Source organism: Scyliorhinus canicula, chromosome 18 (assembly GCF_902713615.1).
Source record: "Scyliorhinus canicula chromosome 18, sScyCan1.1, whole genome shotgun sequence".
Classification (NCBI taxonomy): domain Eukaryota; kingdom Metazoa; phylum Chordata; class Chondrichthyes; order Carcharhiniformes; family Scyliorhinidae; genus Scyliorhinus; species Scyliorhinus canicula.
The window spans coordinates 17349687-17372975 of NC_052163.1; the positions used below are offsets into that span (position 1 = coordinate 17349687).

The 23289-nt window shown below is 42.6% G+C and overlaps 1 protein-coding gene across 2 annotated transcripts in view; it reads left to right on the forward strand.

Annotated features, from left to right (window-relative positions):
• Positions 1–23289, forward strand: part of cog1 (component of oligomeric golgi complex 1) — a 49415-nt gene that overhangs the window by 22129 nt on the left and 3997 nt on the right. The window contains exons 8-14 of one of the 2 annotated variants that reach the window (XM_038777328.1): positions 7–153; positions 5120–5281; positions 11124–11251; positions 11351–11459; positions 13512–13621; positions 14888–14966; positions 19638–19694. In XM_038777328.1, coding sequence (XP_038633256.1) covers positions 7–153; positions 5120–5281; positions 11124–11251; positions 11351–11459; positions 13512–13621; positions 14888–14966; positions 19638–19655 — 753 coding nt within the window. In that variant the 3' untranslated portion in view covers positions 19656–19694. The remainder of the gene's footprint in view (positions 1–6; positions 154–5119; positions 5282–11123; positions 11252–11350; positions 11460–13511; positions 13622–14887; positions 14967–19637; positions 19695–23289) is intronic. The other variant, XM_038777327.1, reaches the window with a different exon arrangement.

Sequence of the window (23289 nt, forward strand, 5' to 3'; positions counted from 1 at the left end):
TTTAAGGCTCTAGTTTACAGTTTCACTCGAACATTGCACTCTCATACAGCTGGAGCTATTTTATCTACAGCCACCAACTGGGATGAAATTGAAATTCAAGAGGAAACAGAAGCTGGAAATAGTGTTACGTCCAAAATTCGTCTTCCTGTTCAGGTTTGAAAGATTGTTACTTTTCTGCGTTGGAACTCTTCAGACTATTTTGTGATATATTATCTTCGCCACCTCCAAAACTGTGTATACTCTTCAGCCCCTCCCTATATTTGTTGCACTATTTGAAGGATTGCTTGTTGTCAGGGTAATTTCCAAATTACTCACATTTGTTGCTGTGGTGAGGAGATAGTGGGTGGTGATGGTAGCTACTCTCATTAGTCTGAAGAATTACAATTATGTCATAAAGATCTTCCTCCATGTAAGACAAAGTAAATCCAGAAATTTTCACAAGAAGATGAATGATAGCCTCAGCTTTCAGTACTGTTGAATTAAAACATTAATCTTTTTAAAATTTGTAAACAATATTAACCCATGGCACTCATTATTCTGGTTCAGAATTAGTGCAGAATTTAGAATAATTGCAGAAAACAGCAAGAGGTGCAGAACATTCATCAGCTCACATGTGCATAATTATTCCTACTGTTATTTATAGTAAAGTGCAACTGTTACTTGACTGCTGCTGGAATTTGCTGAGCTATTTCTGAGGCAATAAAAGTAGTGCTCATAGTAATGTGAAACCACACATGTCTAATCTAATCTAGATCATGTGGCAAGAACCTGACTATATACAATACAGAATTGAAATGTAAAATTTGATAGATAATTGCAGTACTATTACATTCAATCTGATGATAAAATGCAATGGGAACTTCATTTTGGGAAGGCTTCTTTTGCATGTTTGTACTAATTTCATGCTTGGAGAAAGTGATTTAATATAAGCCAAAAATAAGAGTTTTAAACATGCATGATCAGTATGTCTTACTGACTGGCATCAATTCCGCACAGCCAGGCCTTTTCCTTCCTCCTGTGAGGCCTGATCAGTAGTGGTGTGATTTTATTAAGCAGTCATCGAGAAGAATAAAAAGAGATGTACATATGAACATATGCCCTTGTGTTCCCTTGTCCAAGTGTAACTCTGTAATGTACAAGTCTGTTCCAGAGGTTAATGATGCTTCCATATGTGGGGAAGCTTTTCCAACACATTTGTATGTGCAAAGATTAACCCAGAACTTTAGAAGGTGCCCACAGTTATTCTACTCTCTTAACGTGTACTGTTGAGGTTCCTCCAGGCTGCAGTCTCAAATGTAGTTGGTGAATTGACAGAAGACTCTGCTTTTTACACTGTTAGTCTTGTTTAAAAATTTTTACACCTATTGAATGTGATGGGTTTCTAGGTATTACCAAGTTCATAATTATTGCTGTCGACTACAACCGGTATGGAAAAGCTGGTTTTTATATTTGTGAATTATCATTTCTCCATTATGGCAACATTTCACTTTTTCAGCTTATTTCTAATATTTTAATTTCTATCTTAAACCAGTCATTTATTTCACTTTTTGAAAATGTAAATTAAAAGTGAAGGATAATAAATGCTTTCAACTTCCTTGCTTGTTGTCTGTGTGAATACTTGAATGTGATTGACTGCCTTTGGAATCTCTAGAGATCGCTAGATTTTTCTGGGTAGTTTTCCTTGAGGTCGGCAGCCACCATTTAATTTAAACTAATATTCCAGCTTGACTTTCTTTATATCTTTAACAATTTTACTAACCTCTAAAATCAGCCATCCAACATAGCCGTCTCTTTCAGATATTAAACCCAGCTGCACCCATGCAAAAGCCATGAGTGGATACATCATACCCAACACCAGAAAAAAACAAAGAAAGACCACGAAAACCCGGCTCTAAGGTGAAATTACATGTGTACCCCAAAACGCGATCTAACCCAGGACCGGAAGAGAACCAGTGTCAATCATATCATGAAAAAATGAAGAAGAGAGGACTACCAGCAACAGGTCCAAGCTATACTCATATCTAGTGTCTCCCATAGAAGAAGAAGAGAGAAAGGACCAGAGCGACCATGAACTAACTCTCTGGATAATAAGAGCTCAGGATCCAGCCAAGGTCCTGACTCATCACGGCACTCGTGTAGGAACCAGCAACCAAGGCAGAATAGACCACTCACACCGACAAGCAGACAACACGCCCCGAATGGAAATGACAGGATACCCACAAAGCCCAAAACATGAGAGGACAATCATTCCAGACCCAGCCAAAAGGGGTCCCCCACCATGGGGAGAAGGGGGGGCTGTCAAGACGCCCCTCAAAAGGTCGCCCTGGGAGAGGACCGACCCTTTCGCAACCTCCCTCTTCACCTAAAAAAAAACAATATTCAAAGTGGACTTACTTCTCCCACCCTTTAACATGGCCGGATTAACTCTAACCGTGGGGGAGTTGGACATCCTTGATAACAGCAAGGACGAACTAACCCTTTCATCCCTCTCCCTTGCTGAGGCTTGGTGGCACAGTGATTAGTACTGCTACCTCATCGCCAGGGACCTGGGTTCAATTCCGACCTTGGGTGACTGCCTGTGTGGAGTCTGCACATTCTCCCCGTGTCTGCGTGGGTTTCCTCCGGGTGCTCCAGTTTCCTCCCAGAGTCCAAAGATGTGCAGGTTAGGTGGATTGGCCATGCTAAATTGCCCCTTACTGTCCAGGGATAGGTTATGGGGATAGGGGAGTGGGCCTGGGTAGGGTTATCATTCAGAGGGTCGGTGCAGACTCGATGGGCTGAATGGTATCCTTCTGCACTGTAGGAATTCCATGGTTCTTTCACTTCACCCATACTTCCCACTAAATGAGATGGGGTGAAAACAAAGAACAACCCCGTCGCTCAACCATGAGGCACTATAAATCATGATTTTTAAGATTAAAACTATGCAAAAATGCCATTTACCATATACAACTAAACTTGAACTTGCTAAATCAGGATAATACAGGGTAAAGGCCATCGCATCCATGGTATACACTACCCTGCAGGAAATAGACCGCATCGGGAAAATAGCAACACGATCAAAAGGCAGCAACGTCCAGGATAATCATTGAATTGCGAGGCAGTCCTCACAACAAAGACATCCACGAAGGAAGCAAAAGCCAAGATAAAGCAGGATCAATGAGCACTTTCAGGATCTTTCAAGGATTCCAATAGTCAAAGCACGAGATGCGTTAACTTTCATCATGTCATCTCACCAACACCCAAGCAGTCCACAGCCTAAGCCTCGGCTAGGAGGGATGCCTCGACCGGTACGGCCACCTCCAACCCCTCACGACGAGCTTCAGGAACATGACAACATAGGACCAGCGATTGGTAGGCCAAACCCAACACCTGCCTCGAAGACGGGATACAATTTGCCCCATTGAATCTGACGTGCCCAGTCTCCAAATCAAGATCCTCGAAACGTGGCAGCCATTCTTTGAACTCACTTGGGAACTCTTCCACACCTCATGCCAGTACCAGGCTCAGTTGTGTGCCCCTCTCCACCCCCTCTCCTTTCCCAGAACCCTCCAGGGTGGATGGCAAGCCATGCAGCAGGAAATCGACAGAACGGAGTCGGGTCTCCACCTGGGAAAGTGCTCTCTAGTAGAAGAACCTCCTCGTGCACCTCCACGCCTCCATAAAAGTACCTGACGACCTGCACCTCAGAGCTGAGACCTTCAGTCAGCATGACCTTTGCATTGGCAGCCACTGTTTGATGCATACAGCACCGCCAAGGTGGGAGCCCGCTCAATAGCAACTGCACCGCTGAAAGCAGGGCCCACCTCAGCCCACTCTGGCAGACACAGACTAACGAGGATTTTAACATTTCGTCTGTTCCCTTTCCTACAAGGACACCGGCCAAATACTTCTCAGGAGAAAGTACAAGCCATGCACCCCAAGAAAAGACCAAATGTGAACCGTGCAACAGGATGAAAAGATGAGCAGAGCCGGAGCCGGCGGAAATGCAGCCGCTCCTCACGTGACCCCCTCCCGTAAATGCTTCTTTAACGAGCTGGAATAATTAAAAAGTGCAATCAATTATTTTTGGCTCTGTAGTTCAACATTCTTTTGACTTTGCTGTTCTACCTTGATAGGACATGGTTAATGCCAAAGTTTTGAGGGTTACTTCCATTTCATCCGTACCTATTTCAACACCATTGATGTTGCATACATGTTGTTTTATTTTCTTATGTGCAACATTCTATAATTCACATTAAGTGCCCTTGGGCAGCACGGCGCAGTGGTTAGCACTGCAGCCACATGACGCCGAGGTCCCAGGTTCAATCCCGGCTCTGGGTCACGGTCCGTGTGGAGTTTGCACATTCTCCCCGTGTCTGCGTGGGTCTCACGCCAACAACCCAAAGATGTGCAGGTTACGTGGATTGGGCACACTAAATTGTCCCTTAATTGGAACAAAGAATTGGATACACTAAATTTATATTAAAAAATTGAGTTACCTTTCTTTTACCTCTTTGCATATTGTGTTCCATTCATTTTGTAATTTGTGAGCTGCCTCTTCCAATTCCAGTTCTCTACTTTGGTTAAATCCAGTTGTTGGATTTGTGTCCAGCTGCCAGAGGTGCTAAAATGATATCCTAATCTGCATTGCAATTCAATTCCTTTATCAGCATCTCTTTAAAAAAAAAAATCAAATTGTACCAAAGAATTGTGATATCTTTGATTAGTTATAGGCAGCCTGTCAAAGAGACCACAGTGCCTTTTGTTTTGGTAAAAGAAATACCAGTGGCAGGCTTTCGCTTATATATTGAGAAACTTCAAAGTTGCTTCAGCAATCTGTATTAATTGTTTTATAATTACTAAACCGAGGGCTGGATTCTCCGCCGTCGGGATTCTCCGTTTTGCCGGCAGCCCGGGGGGTTTACCCGACAGCGTGGGGCTGCCCCACAATGGGAAACCCCATTGACCAGCCGGTGAAATGGAGCATCCCGCCGGCGTGCTGAACCAGAAATCTGTCGCCGCGGGTTGGTGAATCCAGCCCCATGTGTTTATCATCAGGAAATTGTTTCTTTCAAGAACATCTAATTATTATTCTAGCATTTAATTTGTTTTGTGTCTTTGATTTTTCTTTTGATAGCCATCTTGGTACGTCCAATCTCTGCTTTTTAAGTTATGTCAGGAAGTAAACCGGGTTGGAGGTCATGCTCTTCTTAAGGTCACGCTTCAGGAGTTGCTGAAGACTTGTTTGGATGAGGTGCTTGCTGGTTATGAAACACTATGTTCCAAAAAACAAGATAAGGTGCGTATATATTTTTTAAAAACTCGTCGGGGCATTTTTGGTGTGGCTCTAAGTAGTACTGTGACTGCTGTATAACTACACAAAATATTCAGAGAAAATCCCAAGACATTAATTGCACTTCAAAACATTAATTTTAAGTCTCATTGGAGTCAGATATGCGTCACTCTGTAATTTCTTTCTTGTCCATCCGTTGCTATTCAAATCAGTTGATCAGTTTGTTCACTCATGAGGAATTGTGTCCTTCACTTTGGGATTAGGGGATAAACAAATCCAGATTCATTGACTGGATAATGGATGGAAAATTATGACAGGGTATTTTTAATTTCAGTGGGATGATGGAATTTATTTTGCTCCTGTCTCTTGTGTTGCCTAGGAAACTGTGTGTGTAGCCATGGTTATCTGCCCGACCATGTTCACAATGGTGATAGCAGCTCTCCCATCAACATATTGCATGTTTTATATTTGGGTAGTTATTAATGGCATCTGTAATCCTTCAAATAAAAAAACTTCATAATAGAAATTTTTAGAAAGTAAAGAAAAAATTGAAAAGCACACTGAAATTAAGCAGTCATGTTTGTGTATCGGGTGTATTTTAAGTGTTACTAATTTAGTATGCCACTCATGCTTCTATGCAGACAGTCATTGTCTTGTGTCATTAAACTTGAAAGTAAGAGATTCTGATGAAGGCTGAAGCTTTTTGACCAACTTTTCTACTGACATAACTTCCAGTAAGGTTACGTCCGTGGAGTGGGAGCAATCCTTCAGGAAATTCCCAAGTAGTATTTTCAGAAATTTACTGCATCAGAAGATGAAAATATTAGGCTGAATTCTCCAGTCCCCCAGCCACGTGTTTCTCAGCGGCACGCCATTTGCTGGCGGCAGGATTCTCTACTCCCTCTGCTTGGCAATGGGATTTCCCATCCAATTGAAGCCACTGGGAAGCCCATGGGTGGGTGTGCACTGCTGGTGGGAACAGAGAATCCCACCCATGATGGATATTGTAAATGCCTTAAAATGCCAGCCGTCTAATCCTCAGTTTTTATGATAACAATATGAAAAATGAAAATGAAATGAAAATCGCTTATTGTCACGAGTAGGCTTCAATGAAGTTACTGTGAAAAGCCCCTAGTCGCCACATTCCGGCGCCTGTTCGGGGAGGCTGATACGGGAATTGAACCGTGCTGCTGGCCTGCTTTAAAAGCCAGCCCAGTGTGCTAAATCAGCCCCTGATATAACCTCTGACAGAAAATCTGAATACCATAGATGTTTGTTGGTTTGTTTCATTTTCTCCAAACCTATATCTGGTTCACTGTAGACCTCTAGTGCATGGATCATGCTCAAAAGTATGCTGAAGAGCTCTAGTGGTAGCCATGTTTTGAGCTTTGATTCTCCAGACCTACTGTTGTGAAAATAAGGAGCCAGAGCTGCAATCCTACAACTTGGAACTAACGCATTTAAACGTGCAATCCAAACTGGTCTACATTTTGTCAAATACCATAAAATCCTTTTTTAAAGTATTACAACTAAGTATGAGAAGTGTCAAATGAAATTCACACTGAAATATAAAATCAGATTAAACAAGCAAACAATGTAATGTGCTTTTCTTTCAGTATTTCACCAGGTTACTGCAACCATTCTTAATATGGTGGGAAGCAACAACAATTTTGTACCTTCCCCACAGCACTTGTGTCACCCCATCTGTTTCAACTTTTGAGAACTTTTTTTTTATAACCCCAAATAATCCCTTTTTATTTGATTTACAGTCAGATGATTGCCATTCAAAATTGCTAGTTCCTGATTACACTTGCAGATCCTGCTTACATTGGCAGCACCTTCCTCACTCCCTCCAATTCCAGTCTGGTCTCGGAGTATTTGGAAGATACTAAAGTCAACAATGCATTTTGTATGGGCCAGCAGCAACATTGGTGGTGCATGCGCCAGGAGAGAACTTGTGGCTTTATTTATTTTTCTTCTATTATAGCTCATTTTATGTTCTGTTTTAGATCCCTATTTGCTTAAAAATAATTTATCATTCAAGAGGTAGGCAGGTAACCAGCTGAATTACCTTTGACAAATTTACATCAGTAAAGATTGTGTCCTGGATTGTAACCTTCTGTTAGAAATTTGTTGCTGTTCCGTGACTTTTGTTTGTTGGCCAAAGTTTTAAAAATTTTTTTAGAGTACCCAATTATTATTTTTTCCCCAATTAAGGGGCAATTTAGCATGGCCAATCCACCTAACCTGCACCTGGACAGGGGCTGGGGATGTGGTGTCAGAGCCAGGGAAGACAAATGAGGCATTTAGAGAGTATTACCAGGGACTTTGAGGCAGATCCAGGAGGAGAGGAGGAGGACATGGGGTGGTTTCTGGATGAGCTGGAATTTCCCAGGTGGAGGAAGCAAAGAGACTGTTGTTGGAGGACCCCCTGGGGCTGAGGGAGGTGCTGGATAGTATCAGGGGTTTGAAGTCGGGGAAGGCTCCTGGGCCAGATGGGTACCCGGCAGAATTTTATCAGGAATTTGCGGTGGACCTGGCACAACATCTGTTGGGGTTTAATGAAGCACTGGAGAAGGGCTAGTTGCCGGAGACTATGAAGCAGCCAGTAATCACACTAATCCCCAAAAAAAGGGAAGGATCCGGTGGAATGTAGGTCGTATAAACCCATATCACTATTGAACACAGATGTGAAAGTATTGGCTAAGTTGTTGGCGGGGAGGATGGAGGATTGTGTCCCGGGGGTGGTTGCAGAAGATCGAACAGACTTTGTGAAGGGCAGGCAGCTCGCGAGTAATATAAAACGGCTGTTGAATGTGGTGATGAATCCATCGAGAGCTCTGGTACTAGAGGTGGTGGTCCATGGACGCGGAGAAAGCATTTGATCAGGTGGAGTGGCGGTACTTGTTCGAAGTTTTGGGAAGGTTTGTGTTTGGGCCGAGATTTGTGGCTTGGGTGCGTTTGCTGTATGTGGCGGCAAGAGCGAGGGTGAAGTCGAATGATATGAGCTCACAAAGCTTTGACTTGCACAGGGGTAGGAGGCAGGGGTGGCCGCTGTTGCTACTGCTATTTGCGCTGACAATAGAGCCATTGGCGATGGCTCTCAGTGAGTCGGCAAAGTGGCAGGGGATGATGAGGGGACAGAGGGAGCATCGGGTGTCGCTCTATGCCGATGACCTCTTGCTGTATGTTTTGGATCTGTTGGAGAGTGTGGGAAGGATTATGGGCCTGTTGGGGAGGTTTGGAGGGTTCTCGGGATACAAGCTGAGTGTCGGGAAAAGCAAGGTATTCCCGGTGAATGAGCTGGCACAGCGGGCTAATTTAGGAGGATGCCATTTACGGTAGCGAGGGATAGGTTTAGGTACTTGGGGATTCAGGTAGCAAGGGAATGGATGGGGGCTCCATAAGTGGAACTTAACGAAGCTGGTAGAGGAGGCCAGGGAGGATAAAAATGAATATTCTGCCGAGGTTGTTGTTTATCTTTCATGCTCTCCCGATCTTTAAACCAAAAGCATTTTTCTGGAAAGTGGACACAATCATTTCTGACTTTGTATGGGTGGGGAAGGTGCCGAGGGTGGGGAGAACCCTGCTACAGAGGCAGCAGGGGGTTGCCAAACATGCTTCATTATTATTGGGCGGCGAATGTGGGCAAGGTGCGGCGGTGGTGGGAAGGAGAAGGGGTAGAGTGGGTTAGGATGGAGGAGGAATCTTGTAAGATGTCTAGTTTAAGGGCTATGGTGACGGCAGCATTGCCAATGGCTCCGAGTAGGTATTCAGGGAGCCCAGTGGTCCAGTCCACGGTGAAGATATGGAATCAGCTGAGGAGGCATTTTAGGGTGGAAGGGATGTCGGTGCTAACGCCGCTGTGCGAGAATCATGGGTTTGAGCCGGGGGCGATGGATAGTGTATACAGGAGGTGGAGGGAAGTGGGGCTGGTCAAGGTGAGGGATTTGTACTCGGAGGAAGGGTTCACCAGTCTGGTGGAGCTAAGGGAGAGGGTAGAGCTGCCGAGGAGTAGTGAGTTAAGGTATCTACAGGTTAGGGACTTTGCATGAAAGGTCTGGAAGAGATTCCCTTGATTACCGGTATACACCCTGCTGGAGCGACTGCTGCTTCCAGATGTGGAAGGGGAGGGAAGAATTGGGGATAAGTGGCTGTGGGGAGCAGGGAGGCGAGCGGGTGGTGAAAATCAAGGAGAGATGGGAATGGAGATCAATTGGGCAGTATGGAGTGAGGCACTGCGAAGAGTAAACGGGACCTCCTCTTATGCAAGGATGAGCCTGATACAGTTTAAGATGGTGCACAGGGTGCATGTGACTCAGGTGAGAATGAGTGGGTTCTTTCAGGGGTAGCAGATGAGTGTGAGAGGTGTGGGCGCGGGCCAGCGAATCATGCGCACATATTTTGGGGTTGTGAAAAATTGGGAAGATTCTGGGCGGGATTGTTCGTGGTCTTAGCCTGGATTAGGAAGGAGGGAGTGGACCGGGACCCTTTGGTGGTGATATTTGGGGTTTCAGAGGAACCGATGTCTTGGCCTTCGCCTCTCTGATTGCTTGGCGACAAATTTTGCTGCAGTGGCGGTCGGCATCGTCATCGGGGGTAGCAGCATGGTTGGGTGACCTGTATGACTTCCTGCGGTTAGAGAAGATAAAGTATGAGTTAGGGGCTCAGCAGGGGAGTTTGAGAAAAGGTGGTGGATGTTTGTGACCGTGTTTGAGGAGCTGTTCGTCGGGGGGGGGGGGGGGGGGGGGGGGGGTGATGGGGAGGGTGGTGGGGGGTGATGGGGAGGGAGGTGGGGGGTGATGGGGAGGGAGGTGGGGGGTGATGGGGAGGGAGGTGGGGGGTGATGGGGAGGGAGGGTAAAAAAGGAGAAAAAAGCTGTACAAACTGTATAGTTGATTGTTGGGAAGAATGTTTCCCAGGGTGTTTATTTGCTGTAACCTACTTTGATACAAGTTTGAATAAAATTCATTTCTCCAAATAAAAGAGTCTGCTTGTCTGTCACCATTGATCCACAATAGCTGAATTTGCTGATAGCTTTCAGTGGTGTGTTGTAGTTTTACCTTGCAGGGAATGACTAGAACTCTACTATCAACTCTATTATGTGACTGTTGTCATGAGAATGTCACTTGAAGCAATGTTTGGCTGCTCATGTTACTGCAGTGATGTCAGAGTGTGGGTGGAGCTGAGCTCTGGCTCTGCTTTTTAGTTTCACTTTGAGAAAAGCTTCGGTGTGTTTTTTTTTTGGTTTCGTTTTAAGTGTTGGAGCTGAAGCCAGACAAAGCAGGTGTACAGTTTTTTCTGTCATGAAAAGACTATCTCTTGATCATTTGGTGAATTCAGAATTATAAATGTTTTCAGTAGTGAATGTAAACCTGATGTGCTTCTGTTAAAAGGTGTTCTTTTGTCTTCGGGATGTTGTTTGGGAAGTTATTAAGGATTACTTAGTGTATTCTTTGGGGGTTGTATTTGAATTAATGGTTGCTAAGATGTTCACTGTATGTTTTAAAAAGGTTAGCTTGAGTTCATAGAATAAACATTGTTTTGCTTTAAAAAATACTTTTCCATTTCTGCTGTGCCACACCTGTAGAGTGGGCTGTGTGCTCCCCATATCACAATCTATTAAAAGTTGTGGGTCAGGTGAACTCCATGATACACTTGGGGTTCTCTAAACCCTGGCCCATAACACTGGAGTTTTCAGTTCGATCCAGTGTACTTGGGGATCAGAAGTCCTCTGTTAATTCTTTCTGACTCAGAAACATCTTGGAATGAAAGATTACTGAACTAACTTCCCTGGAACATAAATGTAACACTAACATTTTGATATTCAATTTGTGTTTTGCTTCAGATTGATTCTGCATTCCCGTTAACTCAGAATAGAGCTCTGCAACTACTTTTTGATCTTCGGTACCTTGGTTCAATTTTAACAGCCAGAAACGAAGAGGTAAAAAGCAGCAGGATCCAGCAAGACCCGAGGTACTGAACATCTGTTAAATAGCAAAGTTATTCAGATTTATAGTTTTTGTACTCCTGACATCAGAGATACAAAATCCTTCTTCTGTGTTTTTGATTCAGGATTCAGAATGTGGCAGATGCTTTGGAAAGTCACATTGATCCATTTGATTTGGATGTTTTTACTCCACACCTTAACAACAATCTGAATAAACTTTCTCAAAGGACTTCAGTAAGTACAGCAGCCAATTTTAAAACAAATTTGTCTCGTGTTTTTCGAGTTGCAACCTTGGTTAAAATATTGGGCCAATACTTAATGAAACTGAGCTGCTGTGAGGAAGGGAAGTTGGTGAAGTATTACCTTGGCTTGTGCTTGGCTGGCCCCAGAGCCACAGTTTTGTCTATATTCATAGAATTCCTACAGTGCAGAAGGAGGCCTTTTGGCCCATATTATATAGATGTCCAAGAAATGCTTTAATGCTTCCCTCCTGATTTACGGTACAGGTAAAGTAGAAATAAAATACATATTTTACGAGAAAATATATATTCAGTTCAGGTGAAAATAATGTTGTGTAAGTGCTCATTTAACGGTTTGGAGTATATTTACCATTGCCCAATTTAAATTTTACAAATACCATTGTATACAGGTCAAATATTCTTTATCCATAAATCTGAAAACTGAACACATCCAAAAACGCACTTTTTGTTTTGAAGCTCTGTATTGTTTAGCTTGCGATTTTTGTGATGAGCATGTCAAAAGTAAACTTTATCAGGTACCCTGGGTGGGATTCTCCATCGGCCGATGGCGGAATCGCGAAAGGCGATTAGGTGGAGAATTGGTTTTGACGCTGAAATTATTGTAGGGGTCAGGTTCACGCCAAATTGCAATTCTTTGGTGCCTCGACAGCGGCGTCAATGCATTCACTGCGTACGAACAGTAAATGCCGTTTGCGTATCATTAGCGGGCCTGGCCCGGTATTCTCCGTGGTTCTTCGCCTCCTTCGGGAAGAATTCCCGACAATGAAGTTCACTTGTGCTTTCAAAAATCGGGAAGCAGGTGCTGTGGCTGATGAGGATGGGGGGAGGATTGGGGTTGGGGGGGCGGTGCAGAAAGTGTCCAACATCGCCATAATGCGCTGATGGTTATGCTGCTCACTGAGAGGGGGGGGAGCTGACTGCCCACTGAGGACTTAGTGCCATGGGTCATATGGGTCCCCCCCAACCCCCACGACACCCCCTGGGTGTCCTCTGGCCCGAGCCAACCCATCAATGGGATGGGTGCGCTCCAGCGCAACCAGTGACATCTTGTTGGCTGGAATGAGTGTGTGCGGGGAATGACGTGTACAATGAATGAATGTATATGTGGCTGCAGTTTTTCAGCCTCCTGAGCGTCAATCATGGACCCGGCAAATCAGACACCGTTTTTCCTTGGAATAGGTCGTGCTCCATGTGGCAGCAGTGCTAGCCCCTGAATGAACGCTGAACTGGTTTAGGTGTGGCGCCAGTTTTGCTGTTGTAGAAGCCCACGAATCCTGTCCCGCCGTCAACACTTAGTCTCAGGAACAGAGAATCCGGCCCCCTGTAATTATTATTCAATGATGCACCTTACTTTTCTAGCCATTTTATTTACTTTAGAGTAAATAAAACCTAGCCTAGGTTTAAGCTATTGTAATGCAAGTTGACACGTGGTATCTGAAAACCAAAATGATCTGAAATCTAAAATGCAATTCGTCCTGAAGGTTTTGGATAAAGGATACTTGACCTACTCCTAGATAAGCCTTTCAGTACTGGTAAATCCTAATGTAAATCCAGCATATTAATTGCTGTCTCCTTATACTAACCAGTTTTGATGAACTGTGTTACTGAAGTAAATCATTGGTAATATATAATAAAACAACTCTTGGTGTTAGTTTTCACCTCCAGTATTGTTAATTATATTAAATTAAAAAATATTTCTAAAATGTAGCTGTATCTAATATTGCTATCAATCCTGCTCATGCATCACTCCTCTTCTAACTGATGTAAGTTAATTTGCTATCCTTCAGTACCTTAAATCTAACGTCTTCCTCTTTAAATCCCTCATTCCAAAAAATATCTTTCATTGGCTAGAAGTGTTTTCCCACAAGTGAACGTTCAAGCTCTTCAACCACGTCAGACGTTGAAATATAAAACTTGCCGAAGAATGGCTATGAGCCAGAATTTTTCAGCAGCCCCTAGCGAGATAGGAAAGTGTTGTATTGATGTAGAAAAGTACACTGTAAATATACATATTTCTGTCCTTTAGGTGCTATTTGGGTTATTAACAGGCACAGAGAAACAATACACCAGCAGAAGTGCACCTTTTAATTCACAAGAACCTCATAACATCTTGCCACTGGCTTCTAGTCAGATCAGGTAAATTAATTCTCATTGTGTTTCTGCAGCAGCAAGCCGGAAAGGGTTCTACTGAGATAAACTTGTGCACATGTTGATGTGGTCAGACAAGAATTTAAATACAGTCCAAGCTTTAGTATTAGATACTATATTGGCCTATTTTCTCTGCAAATGGCAAACCAGTGAGACTATGTAGCTCTATATACCAAAATAAAATTAATTTGACAATTATGGAAACCTCCATCCTAAAGGATTACTCACCAAATGTTCTTTGATAACTTTAATGACCAGGAGTCTACCGGTAGGAATAACAAAGGATTTATTTAATGTAACATAAAGTATGCCCATGGCAGTAACTATTTACACTTCACAGTCCCCGCTGGGACAACCAAAATGCCGGTTCCTGCCATCTTTTATGCTCAGTTTTACGAGCCCCAGTTGGGTGGGCCGGGGAAATTTGTATTCCATGAGCCCCACGGGGAGATCAATTACGGTTCCCTGTGGGCCACGTGGAGGTTATTACAGTAGCATTCCTGTAAGAGCTTGGGATGTTTTACAACACTAAAGGTGCTATGTAAATGCAAGATCTTGTACTAATCTTAATTTGCTTGATTGCGCACCCACTACCACCCCCTCCCCCAATTCTAACCATGCTTTCTAATATTGTAACATTTTCAGGCAGGTGGAACTCTTCAGTCCATCTAGCATAGTCACAATATTCCCGTGGTCTACTTCTTATAATACTGAATATCATTAGTTGATTAGAATCCTCCTTGAAACCCACAAAGGATTAAATAAATCAGCCAACACACAAATTCTGCGTCAGCACCTTACAAGCATTGCGTTGCTCATTTATCATGCAGACTGAGGTCTCAATACCCCAGAAAAAGTATTCCTTTTGAAGTGGTCCAGCAAGAGAGTAAAATAAAAATACTAATTTTGGTTGAGTAATGCTGCTAATGCTTCTAGAACGCGTAGACCACCTGGGTTTATGGTAACAGCTTAGTTTGCTGTGTGTGTTTTTGGTGAGACGTGCTTCCCCTATGTGCCAGCTTGCCACATGGCCCTGGTTAAAAAGCGAAGAGGTTGTGCAGCAGACCCAAAAAAGAAAATTCCAATTTCTGCTTTGACACTGAATACATTAGCAACACAGCAATTCAGCTAACTTATTGCATGTTATGTTTGTGTAACTAATTTTCACGCTTGTCCTGAGGATCCATAATAATTTGTCATCTAGTGGTCAACTATTCTGGACATGGCATCAGCATTGTACATCTTTGCTTCCAGATTTGGTTTGTTGCCCCTGAGTATGGTGAGTTCACGAAAGCCGAAATCATCTGTCCGGGGAAATGAAGTTAAGAGTCTGGTCAGTGTAATTACTTTGTTTCTTTTATTATTATTGTGATGTATAATATAGACTTGATTTAAAATATAACGCTAGTATGATTAAAAATGTGTGCAAGTCTTTTTGTTTTTACAAACTATATTTACTTATACCTCATTGAAGTTTGTTTGCATTTAATATATTGATCTGTCTTTTGTCTAAAGTGATAGCAAGGTGGAATTCTGACAAATTAGCTCATTATTTGGGGTTACAGCTTTCGCAGCCTTCAATTACCCAAGAAGATGGTGGTCAACTGTTGGATGTGGAGCTCAGGAACCTCATTCGTCATGACAGTTTCTGCCGCGTTTGCTGCAAATGAAATGGGTTTGCTGAGAGGATGCCGGATTTGCTGGCCTAGGGTTTTCCCTGGGCCCTTTTCTTAGCCAGCAAAGCTTTCCATTTTGCCTCGTCTCTTCCAAACAGTCAGCCTCTAGAGGTCATGGACATCAATTACTGTCCTAGTTGTCAGTGTTAAATGGCAGCCATCTTCCTATCTTGCTTGTAGGTGTCCTTAGAATGGAGGTATGGGTGTCCAGCAGATCATGACTCGGTGTGAAGTTCACTTTTAAGAATGTCTTTAGATACACACCATTGTCCATCCATTGAAAATGGCCAAGCCAGTGCTGGTGTCTTGGCTTAACAATAAGTGCTTGGCTGATGGAATTTACATGCTCCAGTGTCTCTGAGGTGGTGACTTTGCCCTGCATGAGGTGTTGAGGATATGTCAGAGACAGCAAAGGTGGAAACTGTTCAGCATTTTTTCCTTCTAACAATGCACTCCTGGAGAGGAGTGGGCTGAAGATGCAAGCTTGGTAGACATGCAGTTTGATGTTCTCAGTCAGGTTGCTGTTTTTCAAACGCTCTTGGATATAATAACTGCACCTTTTCCAATGCGTATATGGATTTCAGCATCAAGTGACACATTGCCGGTTATTGTAGTGCCTAAACACATGAAACAACCTCCCGTGTCATCTTGTCAGTGCTGATTGATGGCAGTATCTAAACCTTGACATTTGTCTTTCTGATGCTGATGGGCAAGCCAAACGTTTTACAGGCATAAGAAAACCTGTCCATCTTCTACTGAAGGTGTTCCTCGGTATGGAATGCGAGATCGATAACGTCAGCATAGAAGAACTGTTTGAGAACTTGCAGCATTTATTTCTTGGATCCCAGGCGGGCAATGTTGAACAGCTTTCCATCAGTTCTGATATGTAAGTAGACATGCAGTCTAGATGAACCGAGGGAATATGACCACATCAAAGAGAAGGATATGCCAAAGAGTGTAGGTGCCAGAACACAACCCTGTTTGACCCCACTGAGGATATCAATGGGTTCCAATATTGCCCTGTCATAACTGACTGTACCTATCATTTTGTTACGGAAAGAGGAGATCACACTGATCAGCTTCAGGTGTAGTCTGTTTCCTCCAGCAGCTTAAAAAGATCGTCTTTACTCAAGTGGTTGAATGTCTTGGTGAGATTGATGAAGGTAATTTATCACAGAATTGTTACAGTGTGGAAGGAGGCAATTTGGCCCATCGTGACTTCACAGGCTCAATGAATGAGCAATTCCCTTAGTGCCATTCTCCTGCCTTCTCCTCATTGCCAGCACATTTCTCCTCCTCCTCAACCAACAGTCCAATTGCTTTTTCAATGCCTCGCTTGAACCTTCCTCCACCACTATCTGAGGCAGCACTGTTGTGTGAAAATGTTTATCGTCATGTTTCTTTTGCTTCTTTTGCCAACTACTTTAAGTCTGTGCTCTCTCGTTCTCAATCCTTTCACAAGGGTTCTGTCTAGATCCCTCATGACAAACTTCTTTTGTTCACGGCATTTCTCTTGCAGCTGCCAGACTGAGACATTCATGTCAATTGTAGATCTTCCTGTTCTGAAACCACACCGAGTATCTGGGTAGATGCGTTCAGCCAGGATCTGCAATCTGACAAGGGCAACACTGGAAAAGCCCATTCCCATGATGCGCAGCAAGGAGATGCCTCGATATTTGTTTCAATCACTGTGGTCTTACTTGTTCTTGTACAGGATTTCACAGTCTCTGCATCACGTGCATTCTGAGGCACTGCGCCCTCATCCACCAGAGACAGAAAAGCTTGTGAGGATGCTGCGAGTGCCAGTTTCCTGTGCTTGATGAGTTGAGGTGGTCGAGCATCAGCACCTGGAGACTTGTCAATGGCCAGCGAGTCAATAGCATTGCTAAGCTCCTCCACTGGGTTCGCTATCCAGCTCTGGCGTGACCGACAGGCTTCATATGGTGTCTAGAGCTTCCTCAATGACTGTGTTCTGCCTCAGATACACTTTCAGGTCATGTTCCACCCATCTCTCCAATTATGACCTCTCCTGGTTTGAATTCATTGGAGTTATTTTCTTTGGACCTGTTGCCTTTTTGATCCAATATGCATATCCGAGCATTCCTTGTGTCGAAGGGCACCTGTATGCTCTGACAAAGTTGTAACCAGTAGTCACTGATGCACACTTAGACAGTTTGACTTTACTTTCAGCGGCTCATAATGCATTTAGAGCCATCTCCCCCAAATCTTCCTTGTAATGAATGAGATTTAATCACTTAGCTTCAATAATAAGTTTCATCACAGTGATGTTAGCCTTGAACCAGTCATGTTTTCCGCTCTTGCTTTCCATACGTTGAGAGTGTGGTATTGTACATAGTGTCTCAAGTGTGTTCCATTTTGCTTCTGTACTTTGGTGGGGGGGGGAAACTGCTCAATCGCGTTGAGGAACTGTTCATTCTTATCTGGGTGGACAGTATTGCAGACATTGATACGAAGGTGGCTTTTCTGCTTTGAATGAAAAATCGTTAAAGGGTTTCATGATAACTCTGGTATACACTGCAGTCGGTGATGTATTGAGGGTGCTGTTGAGTTGTCTGATGATGATCAGTTCCAGCTGGTGCCAATGCCTCCAAGACACCTTGTGGCATAGTTTGTTCTGAAAGAAAGTGTTAGGTATGCAAAGCTTGTGGTTGCAGTAAAGCTCTAGTAGTTTCTGCTGTTCTCTTTTATCTTTCCCAACCATGATGTCTGAGGCAGGAGGACCATTTTTGCGTTGAAATTCCCAGTCGGTGAAGATATTCTGACTCTGGGATTCTGCTGCTAATGTCCATCTCCCCATAGAACTGGTCTTTTTCCTCTGCTGTGAAGCACTGTATTGGAGCACAGATACTGGTGAGGTTAACTGGCTCTGTTGAGTTGAGAGGCAGATGGAGAGAACGCGTTCTGAATAATTCGTGAAAGTTCTATTGTCGAGAGCAGTGAGTTTCTTACAGTGTAGCCTACAACATGTTCACGTGTTTCCTCTCCATTTTCTCCTGGCAGATGAATGTGTAATGTTTCTCTAGCTAGTGATCCACTCTCGGCAAACCTTGTCTCTTGTTGGAAAGCTAGGTCCGTATTCACCCTAGTGGCTTGGTTGCAGGAGTTGCTGATAGCCTCTTTAGACATGTCTGTTTTTGGGCTCCAACTCCCCTAACCTTCAACCCTCCCAAGATGTCTTCAAGGCAATGGAAGTATTCGTCCATCGCTGGGAGTTTGGTTCATAGAGTGCAAACGTGGGGCCAGAGTTCCTAAGAAGTTTTAGGCTTAGCCCACAAGGGGCCCAATTTCTCTGTGTTGCCATGAACAGAGGACTTGCCGATGGAGTGGCTATGTTCTCACTGGGAGGGATTTCTGCTTTAGGTTCTTCCTTTCACATTGCTTCCAAGCCATGGTGTAGGCTGAAAACGAGTGGCTGAAAGTAGGAAGCACGTTGACTGTCTTCACTCACAAACTTGATGCATCACATCGACGTATTGGACACACAACATGCCAATGCTTTGCGAACCTTTGGATCCAACCTGGAAGGTGAAGTGGGGCATCCTGACCTGTGGGCAATCCAAGGTCTCTCTACATTTTGCTCAGGCATGTGCCCTGGAGATGTCACTTTAGTTTTGCTGCTTAGTTACAGTGTGTTACTTAAACTTTCTAGTAATGATAAATAAAATATATTCATAGTGCTCTTTTATAACATACACAGATACTGATGATCAAGTACATTGATATTCTGAGAAGTAGCACACATTTAACTGCACATACCAAACACTAATTCAGTGGAACAAGTGCATCATATTAACAAGAGCAAGACCCTTGGCTCTTCCCTCATCCCACATACCAAGACCATGGGCAATTTTGATTGTTAAATCGGTACTATGTAATTTATTTTTATTGTTTTTTAAAAATAAATTAAGAGTACCCAATTTATTTTTTCCAATTAAGGGGTAATTAAGGTGGTGTCCAATCCACCTACCTTGCACATCTTTTTAAAAAGAACTCAAGAGTACCCAATTATTTTTATTTTGCAATTTAGCGTGTCCAATCAACCTAACCTGCCCATCTTTGGGTTGTGGGGGTGAAACCCACGCAGACACGGGCTGAGTGTGCAAACTCCACACGGACAGTGACCCAGAGCCGGGATCGAACCTGGAACCTCGGCACCGTGAGACTGCAGTGCTAACCACTGTGCCACCGTGCTGCCCCTAATTTTTATTGTTGGTACTGCACTACATATTCTCACAAAAGACACTTAAGTAAAAATTACATTTTTAAAAATGTGTGTGATTTAATTTAACTGCTTTCTTTAAATTCAGTTTCAGTTGACACATTGAGCTGTCAGAGCTGCCATCTTCATGATGAAGCTTCACTGGGTATTTCATTGTCCTGTGTGCAGTGCTTTGCCTTGCAGCTTGAGTAACTATATACAGTAGACGGTATTATGATTGGGTAACAATTAATACCAGTGTATTTGTGGTGAGTGAGTGCGTTAGTGGTAGAGTGAAGCTGAAATCAAGCCTTTTTAAGACTAACTTTGCTGAAACCTTAGTTTGAACCGGCTCAGTTCTTTAAATTTTCTCTAAAATTAGTTGAGAAATCTCATCTCTTCTAAGTAACCAAAGAATAATGTGAGCTACGCATTTTGTTTTAAAGCTCAGAGCTTCCTGTTTCTCTAGTAGACTGGCATTGAGTTTTCAGCTGAAACTGAATGTGAAATAATCACTGTATTTAAAATATCAAGATGACACTCCCTTATTATAGTTTAAAATTTAAATTTAAATATTGCTAAATTAAAACAAAAACAAATTGCTTGGCCTATTGTCTTTATCCCAATTCCCACTTTTAAAATCTTTTTGTCTTATTTCTATTGTCTAAATAAAGCTTTATTTTTCTTCCTGATCCAGTGACATACCGCAGGGATCTGTGCTGGGTCCCCTATTATTTGTCATTTATATAATCGGCATGGATGGCCATATACGGGGTAGGATCTGTAAGTTTGCAGATGACACAAAGATTGGCTGGGTGGTTAACAGTTGGTTGAGTGTCTTGGGTTACAGGAAGATATAGACAGGATGGGCAGAAAAGTGGCAGGTGGAATTTAATCCTGAAAAGTGTGAGGTGATATTCTTTGGAAGGAGTAATTTGACAAGGAAGTATTCAATGAATGGCCTGGCATTGGGAAGTTCCGAGGAACAAAGGGACCGTGGCATATTTGTCCATGGATCTCGAAGGCAGAAGAGCAGGTTAATAGGGTTGTGGAAAAGGCATATGGGACACTTGCCTTTGCCAATTGAGGCATAGATTACAAAGGCAGGGAGGTCATGTTGGAGTTGTATAGAACTTTGAGGCCAAAGCTGTGGTAGTGTGTTAATTCTGGTCGTCACATTATAGGAAGGATGTGATTGGAGGGGATGCAGAGGCGATTCACCAAGATGTTGCCTGGGATGGAACATTTAAGTTGTGAAGAGAGGTTGGAGAGGCTTGGGTTGTTTTCATTGGAACAGAGAAGACTGAGGGACAGGGACAGGGAGCAGCTGTTCCCCTTTGTTGTAGGGTCAGTTATGAGGGTACACTAGTTCAAGGTCAGGAGCAGGAGGTTTAGGGGGAATTTAAGGAAAAACTTTTTTACCCAGAGGGTGATGACAGTCTGGAATGCACTGCCTGGGCGGGTGGTAGAGGCGGGTTGCTTCACATCTTTTAAAAAGTTCCTGAATGAGCACTTGGCACGTCATAACAATCAAAGCTCTGAGCTGGCAAATGGGATTAGTTAGGCAGATCCAGTGTCTTCATGCAGACTAAATAGGCTGAAGGGCCTCTTTAGGACAGTATAATTCTGTGATCTATCTTTTTTTTCTAGTCATTTGTTAACTTTTAAAACCTATCTGTGTCCCTTTATTTTTATGTTGGTTTCTACCATTTACTTTGGAGGGATGGGGAAAGGAAAGGTGAGACCAGCACAAAACCCGATTTAAAAAAAAAAAAAAAATCTCATTTTAATCTTTGGTTGGCTGTCCAAATCTGCATCAAAATTAAAATAGAGGCTACTCCAAATTGAATAAAGAAGTGCAAATGTCTTGTCCAACTCATGGTTCTATAACATTAGCACAATCTGGAGGTTAGAAACAAAAGTATCATGGAATTTAAATTCCATATAACAGTTCATTTTTGTCATATTGCACAAACCAAGGGACCAGTAATCTAAAAGTTAATCATGTACACATTGAAGGTACTCTTATCTTTGATAGTTAAAATTCTTTTTTCTTCTTGGGTAAATTGAAGTTGACCTTCTGTAGGCTCTGATGCTCTGCTAAATTCAAATGCACTGGTTTTATAGTTGCCTATTTGTAGTAATTTGCATATTTATCCCTTGTTACCCAGTTGATATTTTGCTGTGGTTTGTGAGCATTCTCTTTTTAGTGTGCATCAACTGAGCTGCCGAGCTGAAGCTGTGAATAATCATCTGCAACAGCAAGATTGATTTGTAATCTACTGATTACTCATACGTTTGATAAGTTACTGTAGAATTTGGCAGCCCATGTGCAAGTGGCAATTCTTCTCCCTTCCTTTGGCTACCACAGTTGAAGATATTGTGACTTTAACATTTGGCTACGAGCGAATGGGTCATATCCTTTGAGAACTGAGTTTTCAGTAGCTTTCAAATCATTTTTTTTTAATACAGTGCCATGTACAAAAAAAATTATCTAAATAAATATCTAGTGTTGAGTGCCAACCGGTAAAATCAAATTTGAGCAACTATAAAATTATTACTTTAACTTAATATTGATAATTCGGCTGAAAACCAGAGAGTATAAATGGTTCCACCGTCCTCAGAGGGTGACATAGTCTTTGTCTGTGATACTCACTGTATACGACCTATAAATTTCTATTCCAAATGTGAAAACTTAATTTACTGCTGTGGAAAATAAGTTTGCATTGCAGTGGTTTTGTTCTTCAAAGCATTGCTGTTGGCTGCTATTTTGCCATTCAGTTTGTTTCATTGTCTATTGATTTGCATGCAACAGATATGGCAGTGATTTTCAACAAAACAAATAAGAATCTATGTTCATGTCATCCAGAGTCATTTTATTGAGGCATTATTAATTATTGATTGTGAAAGGTGACAATTTGTTCTAAATTCAGATCATCTTTCTCCTATCAGTTGTGTGAGATGAGAATGACCATCTCCATATTGGGAATTCCTGATTAGCTATGCCACTGAAGGTCTTGGCTGCTGTTTGTTGGTCTGTAAACAATATATCTGAAAAGCTAATGGACATATTGCAACAAAGCTTTATACACAGATAGGATATGGCTCAAGGAAGAGTTGCCTAGTTTTTGGCAAAGTTAAGGATTCTGATCCTGAAAATTTGGCTTAAAAAAAAAGAATGTTGTGAAATGTTTGATTTAGAATGTTGTGTATTGTCTCCGCTGCTGTGGTGAAATTTGCTACACCTGTCAAAATATGAGCAGAGTTTTCAGAGTAGGCTGTTGGATGTGGATTGGCCTGTCCTCCACGAGAGAGAAGATCTTAATAAAAATATTTCTTTGACACCTTGGTAGTTACAGAGCACGAACCAGGCAGGGAAAAGCTTCAAGGAAGAGCTGTGCAGTTGTAATAATGTTGAGTTAACGCAGCGTGGCGGAGATATGCACTCTTGAGTGCCCTCTTATTGTACTCATGATGTACACAACACAAATAAAATGTGTTATAATGCGAACAGTTGGCACACTACTTTGCACTGTTACTCAAATGAATGATACTAAAATGATTACAATTGCTTAATTTTTGTTTCCAATGTATTTTTCTGGGCGAGGACTGTTGAGAATCTAATTTATCAAAGCAGGTGGCTGTTGGTGTTGTCAAGATGACTGTGTGTCACTGTTTTTTTGATTTGATAGAAAGGAAAGGCTGTTGAGGAAATGAATATGAATTTGCTGAGCAACATTAAAACCAAACATAGAAAAGAG